Source organism: Thamnophis sirtalis, unplaced genomic scaffold (genome assembly GCF_051295495.1).
Source record: "Thamnophis sirtalis isolate CommonGarterSnake01/CBP01778 unplaced genomic scaffold, rThaSir2_p1.2 scaffold_3, whole genome shotgun sequence".
Lineage (NCBI taxonomy): Eukaryota > Metazoa > Chordata > Lepidosauria > Squamata > Natricidae > Thamnophis > Thamnophis sirtalis.
The window spans coordinates 75302372-75323655 of NW_028261383.1; the positions used below are offsets into that span (position 1 = coordinate 75302372).

The 21284-nt window shown below is 42.0% G+C and overlaps 1 protein-coding gene across 1 annotated transcript in view; it reads left to right on the forward strand.

The window, feature by feature from the left end:
* Nucleotides 1–21284, forward strand: part of DNAH1 (dynein axonemal heavy chain 1) — a 179468-nt gene that overhangs the window by 81392 nt on the left and 76792 nt on the right. The window contains exons 26-36 of the mRNA XM_087709198.1: nt 26–166; nt 1252–1415; nt 1763–1876; nt 5431–5619; nt 6448–6553; nt 7134–7247; nt 9674–9823; nt 15098–15184; nt 17594–17780; nt 19011–19102; nt 19582–19736. Coding sequence (XP_087565324.1) covers nt 26–166; nt 1252–1415; nt 1763–1876; nt 5431–5619; nt 6448–6553; nt 7134–7247; nt 9674–9823; nt 15098–15184; nt 17594–17780; nt 19011–19102; nt 19582–19736 — 1499 coding nt within the window. The remainder of the gene's footprint in view (nt 1–25; nt 167–1251; nt 1416–1762; nt 1877–5430; nt 5620–6447; nt 6554–7133; nt 7248–9673; nt 9824–15097; nt 15185–17593; nt 17781–19010; nt 19103–19581; nt 19737–21284) is intronic.

The following is a 21284-nucleotide window of genomic DNA, read 5'->3' on the forward strand; positions in this document are numbered from 1 at the left end:
AAAAGTGATCTATTTTTAATGAAAGACACCGCGGACCACATGGGTCTTAGATTGGCCAGGCCAGGTGACCATAGCTGGATGTCAAACATACTGGACAAAAGAAGTATCAGAAGCTTTAGAAGCTGGAGATTTGTCTACCAGGCTATTTCCACAGCTAAGTGCTCAGGTAAAAATTGTCAGTTAATTGTATATTTCCATTTACATTATTTCTGCAATGAAAAGTTGGTTTTCATGTTATTTGCTAGAGTAGTCTTCTCCTAGCCCTATTCAGATATTTTTCAAATTACAATACCATGTTTCAAATAGCTATTCATTGGTTTTTGGGTTCAAATTTAAAGTGCTGGTTTTGGCCTTAGAATCTGAATAGTTTGGACTTCTGGGACCAATAAAGCTACTAGGGGACTGGAGGCTAAAACATATAAAGAATGGATGCTGGAATTGATATGTCTAGTTTGATGAAAAGAAGGGGTGACATGATAGCAGTGTTCCACTATCTCAGGGGCTACCAGAAAGAAGAGGGAGTCAAGCTATTTTCCAAAGCACCTGAGGGCAGGACAAGAAGCAATGGGTGGAAACTGATCGAGAGAAGCAACCTAGAACTAAGAAATTTCCTGACAGTTAGAACAATTAATCAGTGGAACAACTTGCCTCCAGAAGTTGTAAATCCTCCAACACTGGAAGTTTTAAAGAAGAGATTAGATAACCATTTGTCTAAAATGGTATAGGGTTTCCTGCCTAAGCAGGGGGTTGGACTAGAAGACCTCCAAGATCCCTTCCAACTCTGTTATTCTATTCTGTTCTATTCTATTCTACTAGAACAGTTAGTTTCCAGCTTATTTCCTTGCTTTTTCCTATGTATAAAATCCAGATAGGGTTTAATATATCAGCATGCATGTCTAGAATCAAATTATGTCTATTCTCATTTCCTCTGAAAAACTACTGTCAAAATAATCCAGAAATTGATGGTTGAAAAGAGCAGAATAAAGGAATATCATGATGATATCTGATCTCCATTCCCACAAACATTCAATTCTGCATCCATTAAAATACATAGAATAGAAGAATCAGGCCCTTTTTTTATCTTGAACATGAGCAGTGAGTTGAGGAGAAGATTCTTTTCCCCCACCCCTGTTTCCTAAGTAACAACAGTTTTCTTATGAAATCAATATAGAGGTGGCTAGAGCATATCAAGTAGATTTGCAGTTTAGTGGGTAAAGGCACTGCCTGATTTGTTTTGCTTTATTTGCACAGCTGCGTGACCTAGTAGCACTTGTGCGAGGTAAACTGTCTCGGATGCAGCGGGGAGTGTTATCAGCTCTCATTGTGATTGAAGTTCATGCCAAGGATGTGGCAGCTAAACTTATTGAGGAAAATGTCATGAGTGAAAATGATTTTGAATGGATTTCCCAGCTCAGGTGAGGGATTTCCTCCTACCTGTGATGTTATTAGAAATTGCTAGTAGTATGGAAGGATTGTTCTTTTTAAGTAGGAGGTACACTGAACAAGAGAGAAAGAGAGAGGTCGAGCATACTTTTAATGGTCTGAAAATATTCCTTCTATTCTGTGTTTTTACCTTCTAATACTTTTATTCAGGTCATTATTCTAGTACAACACACATCCCCTTAATTATCCCATCATCAGCATCATTCTTATTTCTGAGAAGATTGTTTAGTATAAATGAAATCTATCCAGGTGAACAGAAATGTTGTACTATAAAGTGTACCAGCCATGTATTTCAATTTAACTTTTAATGCATTATTAGGTACTACTGGACAAGAGATGATTTATACATTCGGGCAGTGAATGCTGAATTTATTTATGGCTATGAATACTTGGGTAATAGTGGGCGCCTTGTGATCACTCCTCTTACTGACAGGTATAGTAACTCCTTTGGTGTCAAACAATTAAATATGTTCATAGTTCTGAATGAATAAATCTGAATCAAGGCACTTGTTAGTGACTTTGGGTGAAGTCGGTCATCAATTGACCCACGAGGTAATTTGTCAGGAGCCAGTTATATGCAGGAACCCTCTACAGAACAGCATTTTGGAATACTGCACATCAATAAATATTGCAATGCCTAGGGTTATTCTCGCAGCAGCAGTCATGAACTTATGTCAATCAAGCCTGAAGTGATTGGAGAAAATGTGATGCAGTCAACAATCGCAGCCTTGTAGATTCCACCATTTGATTTTCTCTGGATTTTCTGCTGTCATTCTTTTAATGCATACTAAACTTCATATCAACATAAGTGTCTTATGCAGGGTAAGGCATTTGGATGGAATGACCTTTGCACCCATGATAGTGGGGAAATCAAATTATTGCATACAGTAAAATCTAGCTGTTGTGGTTGCTGCTGGCATAGTGGTTGTCATACTTTTTGAAAAATGTGCTGATGTTGGTGAGTCATTTGCTATGGAGACATTCAGGACTCACTCTCCATACTCATTTTCCATACCATATTGATTGCCATCATGACAAATGTGATTGTCACCATGACAATTGTGACATGTCAGTTTAGATGCAGAGAAACAGCAGGTTTCTTGTAGGCAGGTAGATACACAACCTTGAACAGTTTTCATCCAAAACTGTTATTTCTCCTCTCCACCACATTCAGTTTGTGGGACATAGACCAAGAAAATATGTGGCAGCAGTACAATGACAGTTAACATGAGATGGTCAGAGTGTCAATGGGCCTCAACAAGATGGCTGTGCAGATCAGTGCCTACTATGATAGCCATGCCTTTGTTGTTCGAAACAGTAGATTATTTTGTATCCTTTGCCAATGTCACTAGACTTTTGACCTTTCTAGTGTGTCTCTTGTATGCACACAATATCCACCTTATATCATATTAGCATGTCTACTGCTCATGACTGCATCCAGTCAAGATGCTGATCTTGATTGGAGCAGTGTTTAATTATGATGTTTGACCTGGCTTCTTTAGCAAGTTCTGCCCTTGAACCAGGCAAGACCAACACGTCACCTCCAGGGAGATGTCCTAGCATTGTTCAACATTGTATGTGGCTGTTGATACATTAGTTGTAGCAAAAATGTACCAACTGACTTGTTGCCCAAACTTGACACCAGTTCATCCAAGTTCAGCTCAGCACTGCCCTTGTGGGTGGGCATCAGTTTCTGGTAGCATCAACAACGAAGAACGGATCTCATTGCCAAGCTATGTTTTGTCTGCAATATCCTAATCTAGACGAGCTGTCTCTTATGAGTTGTCTGCCAAATCAAACTGAAAAGTTGAACTAAGGATTATGTGTCCAGAAACCGGTGATTTACTGATGAGCTTAGATGTGAAGCTTAACGGCATGCTGTTTAAAAAGTAATAAAAAATTGATTGCAGTCAAATGTGCTGTGGAAGATGATAGCAGGATGTGTTCAGAATTTCAAAGAAGTAGGAAGCCTGAAGAGCAGGTGAGGCTAATGTGAATATACAACTGAGGAAGATAAGTTCAGCACAGAAAACAATTAATAGGGTTTCAGGATGTTTAGAGACAGCATAAAAAAGAAACCTAGGAAAAGACCAACAAGTAAATCAGCAATATTTGTGGGGTTAAAAATCAAGGCAATTATGAAATGGGCGCAAAGTCCTTCGTGACATGGGTTCAGGTTACTTGAGACCGTCTCATCCCAATGGGAATGCCCCGTACCATTCATGCCAGCAGAGGAGGCATGCTATCTCAATTATTCTGGCTGGTAGGGCCCAGAAAGAGGGTCTTCTCTGTTGTTTCTCTTATCCTTTGGAACATCTTGCCCCCAAATGTGAGGTTGGTCCCAACACTCCTATTTTTCCGTAAGGGCCTAAAGACATGACTATGCCAGTTGGTTTGGGGCCTCAGTGGGGGAACAGCGCAATGGAGGTGGTTGATTGAGTAATAACAGATCCCACCTCTCCCCTACTCTGCCCCAGCCCTCCCCACGTGTCCTTGATTTTACTGTCTGATTTTAACTTATGTTTTAACTATATAGGTAGCTGTAAGTTGTCCAGAGTTACTCTATAGTAAGATGGGCAGCCAATACATTTTATAAATAAAATAAAATAAAATAAAATAAATAAATAAATATGAAAAATCCAGCTTCTTTACTGTTCTGCAGTACTCATTTGGCTTTTGCAGCCCAGGTTTATTAATCCTTAGTTAAGGTGTGAAAGCCTTCAAAATTTCTATGAATCAGATAGGAAACAAAGTTAATTATTTACAATATTTTAATCTTGTGCTTCAGACAATTCTTTCTCTCAAAGCACTTCACATCAATTAATAAAAGAGAGACAGGCTCCACTATCAGGTTTTTAAACTTAAAAAAAAAGACACATAAGGGAAGAAGAATATTGGGAGTTAGGGGGTTTAAGGCCAAAACAATATAATATGCTATAAACTGACATTTCTATCCAATTTTGATCAGACCAATCTTTCCCTCATGGTATTCTTGCAGACATCCAGCCAGAATTGATTACACTTGTTTCTTTCCTCAATGGACAGGGCCAGAGTGCCCTTTCTCTTTGCTTCAGTAATCCCACAGCAATAGAATTTTGGAGCTGCTTTTTCTTCTTTTTCTCCTGACAATCTAGGGAAAAGTTTGTGATGCAAGAATCACTTGGGGTTAATCAGTTCATCCCACAGTGGAATGGAATCTAGACTATCTCAACATGCCCGTTATAGTTAAACGTTGTGTACAATTAAGATTTATACAAGTACATAAAAAGAAAATTAGCCTCTCCTGCTAAAAGCTATTACACAAACGCAAACCAGTGCTAAGATATATTTCTTTAATTATGATAATGTAGCATCCATATATGTGCAAAAAAGGGGCTTGTATCTTTTGTAAGTTGAACAGGATATGGTCATTGAGTTGTCAGTAATGTTGGTAGAGGCAATTTAAGCAAGTGGTCTATTGTGGATAATATGGAATGATGGAAATGCCTAATTAATTCAGAACAGTTAAAACACTCTTTGTGCGGGGTGGGGGGATAGCATAGACTGTGGGTATTGTTTCAAAACAGTCTTATGCTTGAAGATTGGCATAGCATTGATTATTAGTACTTTGGAGGAGGGTCAAATGGATTTCTGAAATGCTAATTGTTCTCAAGGGATCAATTGAATCATGTCTAACCTCATTCAGCTCTAATTGATCATCAAATTAAGAGTCAGAATGAATCAGAGAAGCTTTTCAGCCCTTTTGGTATTTTTTCTTTCATGAAATAATTGTATTCATTTTAGTAAAATAAAAGAGAACTCTTTTCTATATGTATCATCTTAGGCTATGTTGCTATTTACATATGAACGATTTAAAATTGCACTTTTACAGTATAAGCATAGAAGGTAGTTCTTTAGAATGCTGGCTTATGAATAATACATGCTTCAATCTAGAAAATTTAAAAAGATACTTCCAGAATTCTGAAAACGATTTAATTCCTATTACAGATGCTACCTGACCCTGACTGGAGCCTTGCATTTGAAATTTGGAGGTGCTCCTGCAGGACCAGCTGGAACAGGCAAAACAGAGACAACTAAGGATCTGGGGAAAGCTTTAGCTATACAGACGGTTGTTTTTAATTGCTCGGATCAGCTTGACTTTATGGCAATGGGAAAATTCCTGAAAGGACTAGCCAGGTACTAAAGCACAGTACTGCACCTATGTAAATAAATATGTCTGAATTAAAATAGAGCTACATCAAATGAGGAGTGGAAGAGAGTATGCACATGTTCAGAATAAATGAGTTTATCTAATACCACTCTCCTTTTTTGTTGTTGTTATTGCCAAGGAGAAGTATTAACATATGTGTTAAGTATTGAGAATTGGCTAAATTTACAAGATTAATGTATTTATTAAATGTATAAGCTGCTCCAATCTGTACAGTTCTGAGTAGTTATGATGACAAAACCATAAAAAATGGAAACCCAGTATAATCCAAAAGAAAAATCAGATAACCAAACTTTCCACAAAAGATTTATTATTCATTGTAACACAAGGTTTGAGATAGAGCCATGTTTTAAAGCTGAGGGTGATATCAACCTCAGATGAAACTGTATATTATCTTTTGAACTAGAATAAAGTAGGGTGTTCACGAAACAGAAATTTAATTTTGCTTTGAACAAACCTGAAACAAAATCCCACATCCCAGAGATTTCATTAAACTATTTTATATTTGTTGCAATTCAATATTAAAACAGTGTCCCAGCACTGCAACATCAGATTTTAGGAGTTACTTCTCAGTTTTATCTATGAATAGAGCACTGATACAAAATAAATAAGGAATCTTTGAGTACTGTGCTTAGTGCGGATTTCACATATGAACCTTCTTGCAAAATGTCCTAATAAGAAAATTAGAACATTGGTTTAGTCATTTTTCTCTGCTGATATCTTCTGATTTGTAAGACTGATTGCATTAGTAATCACTACTATGGATATCTGGTATTCTCTTCTATTTATGCACTTAGCTCTGGAGCCTGGGCTTGCTTTGATGAATTCAACCGCATTGACATTGAAGTGTTGTCTGTAGTTGCCCAGCAGATCACAACTATTCAAAAGGCCCAGCAACAGCGAGTAAGTTAGGATGTCTTCATAATATCTTTTTGTTTAATTATTTTCAACTTGTTTTCATCTTGAGTCAACGTGAATGCATGATAATGTATTTGTGGGCTTTTTAGGAGTAACAATTTAGTTGTCTGAATTTAAAAAAATGCTACTTAGGCATGCATCTCAATGTATACCCAGCACATTGCTACAGCAATTACAAATATCTGTCTGTCTAGCCATCCATCCATCCCCAAAGAGTACTCTAGTGACGGAGTGAAACATCTATTAACATCTGGCAAAGTCATAATCCTCTAACCCTAACCTAATACTCTTTGGTTAAGTCTTATTTTGTTTATTCTCAGATATTTATCACAACTGAGATTCTTAACTGCTGTTTATCATTAGAATTACAATGATTTTTTAAATTTAAAATTCTAAACGAGAGAACTTTTTGAGCTTGACTTACCACATAAATTGTTCAGTCACTAGTATGTGAAACCTGTAAAATGGTGAGGAAGTTGTTATAGTCAGAAAACAGTTTCTTTATGATGGAATTTGAAGATACGTTTTTGAATATCAATTTGTTCACTATTTTTATTGCCTACAGGTGGATCGCTTCATATTTGAAGGAGCTGAGATTCCACTAGTTCCATCTTGTGCAGTCTTCATCACAATGAACCCTGGCTATGCTGGACGCACTGAATTGCCTGATAATTTAAAGGTAATGGTACTGAATGTTACAAAAATACTACATATATTGCCTTCATTTTAATTTAAACCTCTTCCATTTTCTTTATGTCATCATTAGAAATTACGTGGAGAATGGATGGGCCATTAAAACAGGCAAGGTAGAGATATCTCCATTCAAGAGATCACTAACAAAGTGTGGCAAAAAATAGAGGAAAATGCATTCAGTGTATGAGGACAAGTAAACTAAGGTTGACTCTTGACGAAACAAAAAATATTTGGCTTGGTAGTTCCTGGATATGGGAATTGGGGGCTGTAGGAGCCTAAATATGCTATATTCTTTTTCCTAGATAGGGATGGGCTAGCAACCATTCACAAAATCTCTGCTTCACATTTAGATTACTGCAATGCAGTCTATGTGAAGCTACCTTAAACTTGATCCAGGAGGTGCAGATGATACAGAATGTAGTGCCCAGGTTGTTGAATGGTATAACTATATTATCCCTTTTGCTAAAACAAAAATGACTTTGGCAGCTAAATAATACCAAGCAAAAGGTTTCCTTTTGACATACCATATGAGGTCCTACCTCTTGATGGATTACTGCCTTGTTGTGGCAAAGGGACTTACCTAGCTCAATGAAGCTATGAGCTATGCTGTGCAGGGCCACCCAAGAGGAACAAGAGATGTGGATTGCAGCCAAGAAATTAAAAGATGCTTGCTCCTATGGAGGAAAGTAATGGCAAATCTAGACAACATACTAAAAAGCAGAAACAGCAACCTGCCAACAAAAGTGTGTATAGTCAAGGCTTTCCGAGTTGCAATGTGTGGCTGTAAAAGTTGGATCATAAGAAAGGCTCAGCACCAAAGAATTGAGGCCTTTGAACTATGATGCTGGAGAAGACTCCTGTGAGTCCCTAGGACCACGAGGCGATCAAACCAGTCAGTCCTAGAGGAAATCATCCCTGACTGCTCTTTAGAAGGCCAGATCCTATAGATGAAACTCTCATACTTCGGCCACCTAATGAGAAGGAAGGATTCACTGGAGAAGAGCCTAATGCTGGGAATGATTGAGGGCAAAAGAAGAAAGGGATGACAAAGAATGAGGTGGATGGATGGAGTCACTGAAGCAGTCAGTGTGAGGTTAAATAGATTCCAGAGGATGGTAGAGGACAGGAAGGCCTGGAGAAACATTGTCCATGAAGTTGCAATGGGTCGGACGTGACTTTGCAACCAACAACAACAAATGAGATCTTAAACTACTTAGAACAAGGATAGTTGATAGAGCACTCTCATTTTTAGAGACACGGGTAGATTACTAATCTTATTTTATTTTATGCCACCTTTATTTTAAATAAATAAGTCAAGGGGGTGATCAGACCTAATACACCTTCCTCCTCCTATTTTCCCCGCAACAACATTCCTGAATCACTGCATATTTCTATAAACTTTATAGAATTGACATAGAAAGATATGCTGGGAAAGCATTGCTTTTTATTTGCAAGAAGCATATAAAAGCTGACATGCAATATACAAAATATTGACACTGGATTCTTTCATAGAATCACTATGGTTTACAATACCTGACCACAAATATAAATTAGATCTAGAGATATGCTGTCACTCACCCGAATAAAAAACTGAGGAAGATAAATGTGAAATTGCTAAGTTCTTAACAAAAATATGTGCCACATTTTTCAAATTATGAAATGGTATTGGAAAGTAGCCGAATGTGACATCAATTTTTTTTAAAAGAACTAAGGGGTAAAAAGAGAACATATTGTTCAGCTGGCACAATGTCCCTACGAAAGGGATTGGAAACAAACCTGACAATTACATACTATTCCAGTTACCTTGTTTGAAAAAAAGAATATGATTGAGATTAAAAAAGCAAAGAAGATCGCAACGAAAGTTATCAGAGGTTTGACCATCTTCCCTACAAAGAAAAATTTGAATCTTTGGGATTTCACCAGCTAAAATTGTAGGAAGACATAAATAAGATAATGAAGAAAGTAGACAGGGAAGTTTTTTTCCTCATCTCTCGAAACACTAGGAATGGGGCCATTAAATGAAAACAAGGGAAGGAGATTTAGAACAGACAAAATAAAACACTTCTTCATATAGTAAATAATCTGTGAAATTCATTATTATAACATGCAGCACAGGGTTCTTACTTCTTCAGCTTTAAATGGAAATAGTATTGATTTAAAAGAGGAAGACAATGCTATCAAGGATTATTAATTTTGAGACTCCATGGAACCTTTGGATTAGCGGTAGCATGCCTTCAGATACCAATTGCAGGGAAATAAAATCTCCACCTCTTCAAAGCGCTCTAGAGACTTCATTGGCTACCATGAGTTAGTTACCAAAATGCTAACTATCGTGATCAAGCAGGGCTATTTTTAAAAATATTCTTGAGGGTTATGGTATCATTCCCACTATAATTAATTTATATATTCCAGGCTCTTTTTCGTCCGGTGGCCATGATGGTTCCAGATTATTCCATGATTGCTGAGATTTCTCTGTATTCTTTTGGGTTTAATGAGGCCAAAGTTTTGGCAAAGAAGATCACTACCACTTTCAAACTGTCTTCTGAACAACTCAGTTCTCAGGTAAATATGCATGTCCATCAATTTGGTAATTCATACCTGAATGAGGAAGACATGGGAGCTATCTGTTTCTTTGATCATTTCATATTGATCATACACAAACATTAAAACATGAGATTTGCTTTGAACAAGTTGGTACTACTTTTCTTCTTTAGAAAGATGATTCAACAGCAGCTGAAGTACAAGGTTTTTATACAAATTTTTGTATCTTGGAGCGAAGGGAAGGACGCGACAAGAAGTATGAGGAAGTGACTTTATTCAGCTCATAGTAAACTGCGATTCAACGTGGCGTGGTTCGCGCCAAACATTTATACCCCCGGGTTTGAACGAGGAGCCAATGGGGCGTCGAGTAGCTCGACCAATCAGGGTGAAGATTGAACCGGCTCCGCCCGGGAACCAATCAGGAAAGGAGTCCTTTATACACGCATTCGTATTTCCCGCGCTAGTATTCAACACCCCTCCCCCCCCAGTCAAAGAGTTCCTTTAGGAAGGGCAAACATAGTCTTGTAGGTAGGCGGGACGGTGGCGTTCTCGTCCCGATCTTCGTGGCTCCCCGGCGGCCGTCGACTGGGGGGAAGCCGCCGGCGGAGGAGTGTCTGTGGTGGGGCGGTGAACCTGCGGTGCGGCCCCGTGAGAGAGCGCTGGCCCCGGGCCCCGTGCCCGAAGTCCATCTGTCCGGGGCGGTGTTTCCGTGGCGGCCGGAGTGTCCGGTAGCGGCTCCGTGCAGTCCGGTAGGGGTGTAGGTTCAGAGTCTCGATAAGGGGTTCGAGGAAGGGAATAGCCGGGTGAGGTGCGCCTGTCCGGAAAGTTCGCATCGGCTTGTCTCCCGTTCCCCGGTTGGAAACGGTCCGTAGGGAAAAGAGTCAACGAAGGTGGCTCCGGCTGAGAGCGGGTGTCTGAGGGACTTGGGCCGTCTGTTTCCGCGGTAAGGCGACGCCTTAATTGGTCCACGTGGCGCCTCCATTGTATTCCGTCGGCCAGGCCGACCCTGAAGGAACAGGGGCCAGTCAGGGCTGTGATGGTTGCGGGAACCCACCGTGGATCCCCAGAAAAAGAGCGGGCCCATACAGGATCCCCTAACTTAAACGCGTGGGAAGGGAGGGCCCCCAGGTTGCTCGGCAGATCCCCTGCGTAAAGTGGATGGAGCCTGTCTAGGGGTGTTCGCAATCTCCTACCCATCAAGAGCTCCGCGGGACTTTTATTAGTCGTTGGGCAGGGTATGGAGTGCTGGCTCAAGAGGTAAGCCGCCACTCTTTCTTGCCAGTCGCCCTGGCCCATGCGGCCCAAGGCTTCTTTCGCTGAGCGAACTGCGCGCTCCGCCCGGCCATTACTAGCTGGGTGATAGGGGGCTGTGGCCGCGTGTCTGATTCCTTGCTCGGCCAGGAATTCTTGGAACGTGGTGGAGGTAAACTGGGGCCCGTTATCGGAAACTATCACATCCGGTAACCCATGGGTAGCGAACATCTTACGCAGGGCCCTCACTGTACTCTCCGCTGTGGTGGAGGTCATGATTACCAGCTCCACCCACTTAGAGTAAGCATCTACCACTATCATAAAGTTTCGGCCGTGAAAGGGACCGGCGAAATCAATATGTAAACGGGACCATGGGCCTCTAGGGATTTCCCACTCGCGAGGGGCGGCTGTGGGGGGATTCGGCCTAGAATTTTGGCATATTCTACATCGGCCTACATAATCTGCGATTTCGGAATCTAGCAAGGGCCACCACACATAGCTACGGGCTAACGCTTTCATTCGCGCTATGCCTGGGTGGTTTTTATGGAGTGCAGGCAGGATTCGTGCCCGCAGGGCTGTGGGGATCACTACCCTATCCCCCCAGACAAGACACCCCCCGTGAAGGGCGAGTTCGGCTTGTCGCACTTTAAATGGACGGAATTCTTCCGCTACCTTTTCCGTGGGCCACCCCCTCAAAACCCATGAAGCAACCTGAGATAGGACGGGGTCAGCCTTTGTGCAGGCTGCAACGTCCGCGGCCGAGACGGGGAGGTCGGATTCGGCGATGGACAGAACAGAGAGCGCGGGCACGTGGGCTGTGTCCGTCTCTGGCAGAGGGCAACGGCTTAGAGCGTCTGCGTGCCCTAGCTGTTTGCCCGGACGGTATAACAGCGTATACGAATACGCTGTTAGGAACTCCGTCCACCGAGTCATGCGGGGGGACAAAATGGGGGGAGTTGGCTTGTCGCCCGCCAGTAGCCCCAGGAGGGGCTTGTGATCCGTGACCAGGGTGAAATTCCTACCGTAGAGGTAGTCATGGAACCGCTTAATGCCGGAGACTGCAGCCAGGGCCTCTTTATCGATTTGGCTGTAGTTCCGCTCCGTGGAGGAGAGTGTCCGGGAATAGAAAGCTATGGGGGCTTCTGAGCCGTTCGGGAGGATGTGGCTCAGGACCGCCCCTACGCCATAGGGGGAGGCGTCGCAAGTCAGAATTAGAGGCATCCTATCGCTGTACTGGATTAGGACTGCCGATGAAGTTAAAATATCCTTTATAGCTGCGAACGCGTGTGCTTCACGGCTACCCCATTTCCAGGCCGCTGACCGGTCCAGTAGTCGGTGTAGCGGCTCAGCTAGTGACGCCTTGTGGGGGATAAAAGGGGCGTAGAAGTTTAAAAGCCCCAGGAAGGCCTGTAATTCCGCCCTAGAGGTGGGTGCGGGTGCGTTTTTGATGGCGGCAACTTTGGAAGGAGTGGGGTGGATGCCTTGTGCATCAATGAGGAACCCCAAGAATTCGACTTTAGGAACAGCAATTTCGCATTTGCTGCGCTTTAATTTCAGTCCTGCCTCCCTAAAACGTGTGAGGACCTCCCGCAGTGTTTTCAGGAGTTCCGAGTGACTGGGGGCTGCGACCAGGACGTCGTCGAAATAGGGAACGACGCCTGGGAGCCCATGGAGCAACCGCTCCATGAGGCTCTGGAAGATCCCAGGGGCGACCGAGACGGCGAATTGTAGGCGGCGGCAACGGAAGGCCCCGCGGTGGGTGACGATGGTCTGGGCTGTAGCCGCATCGTCGTCTACGGGAAGCTGCTGGTAGGCCTGTGCCATGTCTAGCTTGGCGAAAATGCGGCCCTGTCCTAAAGAGTGGAGTAGGTGCTGCACTACGGGAACCGGATACGGGTTTGCCTGCAGGGCCAAATTGATGGTCGACTTGTAGTCGGCACATATCCTCACCGATCCGTCGGGTTTGACCGGGAGGACTATGGGGGTTTCCCAACGGGCGTGATCTACGGGCTCGAGTACCCCCTGCTCGATAAGTTTATCCAGTTCAGCGTCTACCTTTGCTCTCAATGCGAAAGGGACCCTGCGTGCCTTCAGCCTAACGGGAGCGACCTGGGGATCAAGGCAGAGGGAAATGGGGGTGCCCTTGTAACAACCCAATCTCCCATCGAACACATCCGCGAACTCATCTAGGACGCTATCTGCGGAGAGGGGAACTACCCTGTGCACCCCTTCTATGGTGAGGCCCAAGGCGGGAAACCATTCCAACCCCAGGAGAGCGGGCAGGTCGTTCCTGACGATTAGGACTGGGAGTTTCCCCTTAAAATTCCCGTATTCCACCCGGATGTGGAATATCCCAGCTGTGGGAATCCCATTTCCCTGGTAGTCTAGGAGGGAGACCCCGACGGGGCGCAATCTGCTCTGGGGAACCCCGGGACAAAGGCGGGAAAACAAAGCCCAAGATAGGAGAGAACGGGAAGACCCGGAGTCCACCTCCATTTGACAAAGCTGACCTTCGAGTCGGACGGCGGTGCTTATCTTGCGGCTACCAGCGGGAACGTGGGATGCCTGGTAGACCACGCAGTCGGCGCTGGAGGGCTGGTAGGTTGAATGGCAGTCCTCAGCTCGCCTCGCGGAACGTGGCTGTTGGCGGCGTTGCGGTTGCGATGCCTGGCGCTGGTCGCTGGGCTGCATGAATGATGGGGCTGGCAGGAGAGCCCGGCAGACCCTGGCGAGGTGCCCTTCTCCTCGGCAGCGGCGGCAGACGGCAGAACGGAACGGGCAGGCTGCGCGGCTGTGGCGGCCGCCGCATCCGCGGCAAGGTGCGTTTACGGCTGGCTGAGCGGGCGTCGGTGGTTGCTGGGGTGGCCTCCGCTTCGGCTGCGTCCTCATTTGTCCGACGATTTCTTCCTCCTCCTCCTCCTCGTCTTCGGCAGGGGAGAGGTCGTCGACGAGGTGCGTCTGGGTGGACGGCCCCGCGGCGGCTTGCGCGGGGGGGTTCAGCTGGAGGCGTTCCATGTCGGCCGTGGATTGTTCGGATAGTTCGGCTGCTCGCGCTGTCTCCACGGCTTGCAACAGGGTGATTTTGTGATTCCGGAGCATGCGGCTGCGCAATTGCACGTCGCGGACCCCGCACACAAACTGCTCCGCGAGGTTCTCCTCCAGGTCTGCAAAATCACACTGGGCGGCCACAGTGCGCAAGGCCTCCAGGAACTGGCTGATGGATTCATTGGGCTTTTGCACTCGGCGGCGGAAAGCGAAACGGCGTGCAAATAGAGAGGGTGAGGGAGCGTAGTGGTTCCTCAGCCTGGACATCAGCTCGTCCCACCCAAGTTTGTAGGCTGGCCTCGGGGCGGCCAGGGCCCTCGCAGAGGCGAACATGGAAGGCTCACAGCAGGACAGGAAGAAGCTGCATTTCTCCTCGTCGGTCTGAGCCTGGTTCTTCGAGGCGATCAGGTAACACTCGAACCGCTCCATGAACCCGTCCCATGATTCTCCGGTGGCTACGCCGAATGGCGCGAATGGAGGAAGCGACGATGCCATCGTGGTGTGGAGGCGGAGAGAGAGAGAGGAAAGGCGGAGAAAATTTCGCGTTCGCTGCCGGGGTTCTCAGTCTGAGATAGCGTTCGAGCTGGTTCAGACGCGGTGGCAGCTGGCTGTTCTTCTCCGTGGTCGCGGGAATCGGAATCCCATCCTCGTCGCCAGTTTTGTATCTTGGAGCGAAGGGAAGGACGCGACAAGAAGTATGAGGAAGTGACTTTATTCAGCTCATAGTAAACTGCGATTCAACGTGGCGTGGTTCGCGCCAAACATTTATACCCCCGGGTTTGAACGAGGAGCCAATGGGGCGTCGAGTAGCTCGACCAATCAGGGTGAAGATTGAACCGGCTCCGCCCGGGAACCAATCAGGAAAGGAGTCCTTTATACACGCGTTCGTATTTCCCGCGCTAGTATTCAACACAAATCACTTTTCTAGACTTAACTAAACAGAGTTCTTGCTTTCACAGCTTGTCATTTTTCATATATGTATGTATGTATGTACCATAGGATCATTATGATTTTGGAATGAGAGCTGTGAAGACTGTGATTTCAGCAGCTGGCAATCTCAAAAGAGAAAATCCAACCATGAATGAGGCAAGTTCTTCTTGACAATATTGCAGAGTTAGTAGGATGTCTTTTTGTACTGTGAAGAATGACCTTTGAAATAATTAGAACATAGTTAAATACCACTTCCCCCTTATGTCTGAAAGTTGCTAAAGTATTTAGATTTCCTTTTCATTTTAACATTATATCTTAATTTCTGTTCCTGAGGAAAAACTCAGAGTAGCTAACATCAAAACAAGTACAGTAATTATATCATAATACTATTAAATTCAGATTAACATTTAAATAAGTAAATAATAGTTCGGAAGCATAATAGCAATTTAGCATTTTAAAACATTTATTCACTTCATTAAGTTTTATCCTATCTTATATTGAGTTGAATGTTCAAGGAGCAGCAAAAAACATAAACTTAATTAGAGATAGCTGTTGACTTATGGCCATCTTGAACCTGGAATTTAAGTTGTAAGTCATTGCAATTATTGTTTATTACGTCTATGTGACCGTCTCATTTAGGACTGCAATCCCACCTCTCCTTGTTGCAACCATTAAGCAACCATGTGGGTCATTAAGCAGATGGAATGAAAAAACTGCTTATCAAAGGGAGGGAGGCAGTTCTCTTCCATACTCAGAAGGAAACTGCAGTGGTGGCCAGACCAGTTCCGCAGTTCCTATAGAAGATGTCTTGTGCCTAATAATTCCTCTTCCCTCTGTCGATAGAAGAAAATTATGTCGTGATATCCAAACAGGATTTTAGCATGAAACATTTACAGCACAGGACATTTGGTGCCAGCCCCCAGAAATGACAGGGAGTCCTCTCGTTTCTGGGGACCAGTTGCAAACACCCCATGCTGCAAATGCCCTGTGCCAAAACCCCACTTAGATTTCAGGAGGGACCTTTTTCATCCAACCTCCTTTACAATAAAAGTGTTGCCTCCATTGATTTCATCCTCACTCTATGAAGTAGCATATCGCTCTCAAGGAAGCTGGGTGAAAAAGCTCATCCCCAAAGCCAAGTGGGATGTCCCACTTGGATTTTGTGGCAGACCATTTTCAACCAGCCCCCAGGAACTACAAGGGGTCCTTTGGTCAGGCAGCCAGGTTTGTAACTTTCCCTGCTTGTTTCCCTTTGGCAGAGAACATTGCACATGGCGACTGAATGATTGTGGGGCACTTGGCAGCCCACTGTAAATGTGACAAGGTAGCAAAATGCTCAGATTGCAACCGTTTCATTGCAGGGGTACTGCAATGGCCATAAGTTCAGCTTTGTAAACCCTTTTTTAATTCCAAATGGTGGCTGACCCATTGATCATTAAGCAAGGACTACATGTAATGATTAACAATTAAAATATTAAGAGTTGACAACACCTGGCTGATTAAGGGAAGACTTGAAAAATATGGGTTATGTTGACATTTGCATTCACAAAAATGATCTGCAATAGACTCAGTACGTCTTATTTCTGAATAAGCATTGTATAAGCATGTATAAGTAAGTAATCTTCCCCTTTTACTTTACAATATTTGTTGGCTTTATTCCAGTGAGGTAGAAGGCTTCATAGGAGGCTTCATATAGAATTCCTTATTGGCCAAGTGTGATTGGACACACAAGGAATTTGTCTTTGTTGCATATGCTCTCAGTGCATAAAATACACAGAAAAATAAAATTCATTCATCAAGAATCATAAAATATAATACTTAGTGATAATCATAGGTTACTAATAAGCAATCAAATCATACTAGGAAACAAATAAAACAAAATATATTGTAAAGATACAAGCAACATGGTTATAGTCAAAAGTGGGACGAAATAGCTAGTAGGAAGGATGAGAAGAAGAATAGTAATACAATCTTAGTAAATAATTTGACAGTATTGTGGGAATTAGTTGTTTAGCAGAGTGATGGCATTTGGAAAAAAGCTGTCCTTGTGTCTAGTTGTTCTGGTGTGCAGTGCTCTATAGTGTCATTTAAACAATTTATGACCAGGATGTGTGAGGTCTGGAGATATTTTCACAGCCCTCTTTTTGACTCGTGCAACATACAGGTCCGCACTGGAAGGCAGGTTGGTAGCCATTGTTTTTTCTGCAGTTCTAATTATCCATTGAAGTTGGTGTCATATTATAGCAGTATGCATATAGCACAAATTATTTCATTGCATCTGACTCTTGTAAAATGTAAATCTTACAATTTTCATTGATGAGATAATAATAAATTAAAATTATCTCAAAATATTCATTTCCTTCCTATACATATTGTAATTTTTACCCATATATGATATTGGAACTAGATATAAGAACAGACCCATTCTTACTGTATCTGCTTACCATCCAAACTGAAAAGTTTTGTAAAATACTTTTCGTATCATTAATATTTAGCCATTGAGGGCAAAGCTGATCATGCCGATAGGAACATAATTTCCTAATATTTTATTTTAACGGTTTCTAGGAAATGATTTGCTTAAGGGCTATCAAAGATGTCAATGTTCCTAAATTCCTGCAAGATGATCTCAAGCTGTTCAATGGTATAATTTCTGATCTATTTCCCATGATCAAAGAAGAAACTATTGACTATGGCATTTTGGAGGAAGCAATTCACAAATGCTGCCTAAAAGACAATTTGAAAGATGTTGATGGTATGCAAACCATATGCTATCTATTTTTTTCCACCATACGCTGTATTACTCTCACATTTAAAAATATTGCCATTCTTGCTACATAACAGAAAAGCATTGGAGTCGCAGGAGGGCTGGGTAATTTGTCATCCCACACAGTCTATAATTCAAGTTTTCTGCCTCAGCTCATACATCAATTTGTGAGAATAATATTGTTAATGCTCACATGAGCAATCGATGTAAAATATTTTGTCTGATCTTACTACTCCAATAAGATTGTAAATTAAAATTGTCTATCTACAAGCAATTAGTACTTTGCATCTCAGAGGCTCCTAAAAATTTTTTTGATGGAAAATTGGTCAAGGTACAGTAAGTCCAATTGAGAGCCAGGTTAGTGTAGTGGTTAAGGCATCAGGCTAGAAACTGGGAGAGTGTGAGTTCTAGTCCTGCCTTTGGCACAAAGGCAGCTGAGTGACCCTGGGCCAGTCATTCTCTCTCAACCCTAGGAAGGAGGCAACGATAAAAACCTTGTCAAAGAAAGTTACAGAGATTTGTCCAGGCAATCTCTGACAATCAGACCCAATTAAACTAGGGGGATGGGGAGCTCTTATGCAGAATGTGTGATACAGAGTGAGGAAAATCTCATTTATCTAAAGAAAAGAAAAAAGAAAACATAAATAAATTTAATTCCCCTCTCCAGATTTCATTTAAGATCCAGATTCTTTATATTTTCAAAAGAGTTGGATAAAATACTGAAGAGTAAGAGCAATAGGGCACACTTGGAACGTGACATTGTTTATTTATGCGAATCTATGTAACATTTGCTATAACAATCTTCAGCCAAGAGCCAGATACTTTCAACTAATAATATAAATAATAAATTATTAACACATCAGTGCATTCAAAGAAGAACAAATAATATTTTCAATAATAAAAACACTGATGGCGGTGGGCAAGTTGCCAAGTATATTTTCTTAGAGAATTCCACATGCAAGAAGCTTTTAAAAAGCTCATTGATAGAAACATTTACATACCCTATCATGTCTTGGTATCTAATCCAAAACTACTAAAGAATTAAGTAAGTATATGCTGCTGACATCTCATGTCCTATCCTGTGAGCACAGAGGTTTCCTATGTAGGTCACCCAAATTCACAGCAGGCTTTCCAAGGCATTGCTGCCTTAATTCACAGCTCTACAGCTAGTAAAAGCCACCAGGAGGCATTTCTGGTCTGAATCTTGTTTTGCTCCAGGTTTCATCACCAAGTGTATTCAGCTGTATGAAACAACAGTGGTACGGCATGGCCTCATGCTGGTGGGGCCCACAGGCTCTGGAAAAACAAAGGTAAGCATTGCTGAAGACTTTGTGATAGAACAAGAAAGGAACTAACTCCAGAAATTTCCTCCACCACTATCAATTTCTTTTCCTTAATCCTCTCTTGCCAAATACAGTAGCAGCCTCTATAGGAGAGCTTTGAAATAAGCAGGCTAGAATTAAAAGGGCTAAGCTGAATCTATATATTGTTTGGAAAAGCCTCATTAAGGTGAGTATGGCTGACTTTGAGCCTCCAGAGCATTAGCAAGATTTTGACAGCATATTCTTGGCCAGTATGTCATTGACATTCAGAAATGTGGATCACTCTCTTTTTTCTATTTCTTTTCCGATTGTGTCTGATTTTTATAAATCTTAATTGTGCCAAAACCTTGGATAAAATCCTGCATTACTACTTTATATTGTTGAAGATCCATGGTGAATTTGGGCTATTGTCTTAGTCTTGAAAGAGATGCTTATGATGCTTCCTTCTATTATACATTTTTCTTCAGTGTTATAAAGTTTTGTCAGCTGCGATGACATCTTTGAAAGGTCGGCCTTCAGTCAGTGGTGGAAATTATGAAGCTGTCAGTTACTTTATACTGAACCCTAAATCTATAACTATGGGCCAGCTGTATGGAGAATTTGACTTGTTAACTCATGAATGGTAAAAGACAAAACTTCTCTTTCTCTTTTCTGCGTTAATTGGATTTTGTATTTCTTCTTTCCAGGAATTAAAACTATGTATTAATGGAAACTTAACTAAACTTTTTGTAAAATTATAAAAAATCTAACTGCAAAAGATTCAGGCTTGATCCAGGAAAAGTTGAGCATCTGATTTAGTTTCTGCCAATATTCATATGACTTTGAATATTTAACTTTGGTTGGATCACACCTTTTCTTTTCAGCTTTCAACATTTTTGCGTATATATTTAATGAAATAATTCTTTCATAATAGTGCTGCTGTGGTTGAGTCATTCTGAGCCTGAACAAGGTCATCTTCCTTTTATAAAAAAAATGAATTAAGTCACTTTGTGAGATAATAATTATTTGAGAAACAGCAAAAATTGATTAATCAGTCACTAATGTAATATATCCATTTTGGTATAAAATTCATCTCTTCATTTTTCATTAGCTATAATTTTTAATCTAAATAGACAAAAGCAAAAGCATTTAGGAAATCCCATCTACCCCCAACCCCATCCTTCACAGTCATCTTTTCACTCTCTGCATTAAAGGTTTCCTCGTACATAAAATGAAACAAATTCTGTGGTTTTCTGTACTTATTGTACAAGTATATGCCCTATACTTTACATAGTATACTGGAGAGCTTCCGGTTCAGGAATGAGACAATAAGGATATCTATATGCTGGAATATCAATTTTCCTGCTCCTCTTTTATTTACTGTATCAAATGTATACTTCTTTTACCAAACATGTAACCCTGTGCAGATACAAAAAGCAATAGAAGTAACTCAGCATGAAACTGTGCTGAGTAAAACTTTTACGGTATATCTTTACTTGTAAGCTTCTTAGATATGGGCACATATTTACTCAAGTTTTTCTTTAGCAAATTGTGGTTGAATTGTGTGGACTAATTTACAGTATAGGTTTTGCCTAAAGGTTGATATATAGATCCGTCTGAATGACCCCCCCAAAAATAAAAAATACAACAGCCATAAAAGTTACTTCACAGACAGAAAACCATCTGTTCTCTCCAGCTGGCTTCAGAAAGTTTTATTTAAAAAAAATCTTGTAAAAGGAGACTTGAATATCTTCAATATTTAAATAGAGACGAATAATAATTATAACAGTTTGTATACTGACAGTGATAAAATGGCCTAAATCCAGTAGCCTCTGGGGTTTGATGCATGTTTTTATAACATGTATGTAAAAACCTGATACCTGATACCACAGGTATATTTTTATGTACCTGATCCTACAAAGTTAGCAAATGGGAAACACAACTTCCGGTATCTTCAAATCTCTTGATAAGATATATGTATAATGCTTTTAAAGGTGGCTCAGTGGGTAAGACGCTGAGCTTGTCAATCAGAAGGGTCGGCAGTTCGGTGGCTCGAATCCCTAGTGCCACGTAATGGAGTGAATTCGTAGAAAAAATAGGAACCACCTTTGATGGGAAGGTAACAGTGTTTTGTGCGCCTTCAGTGTTTAGTCATGCCGGCCACATGACCTCAGAGACATCTTTTGACAGC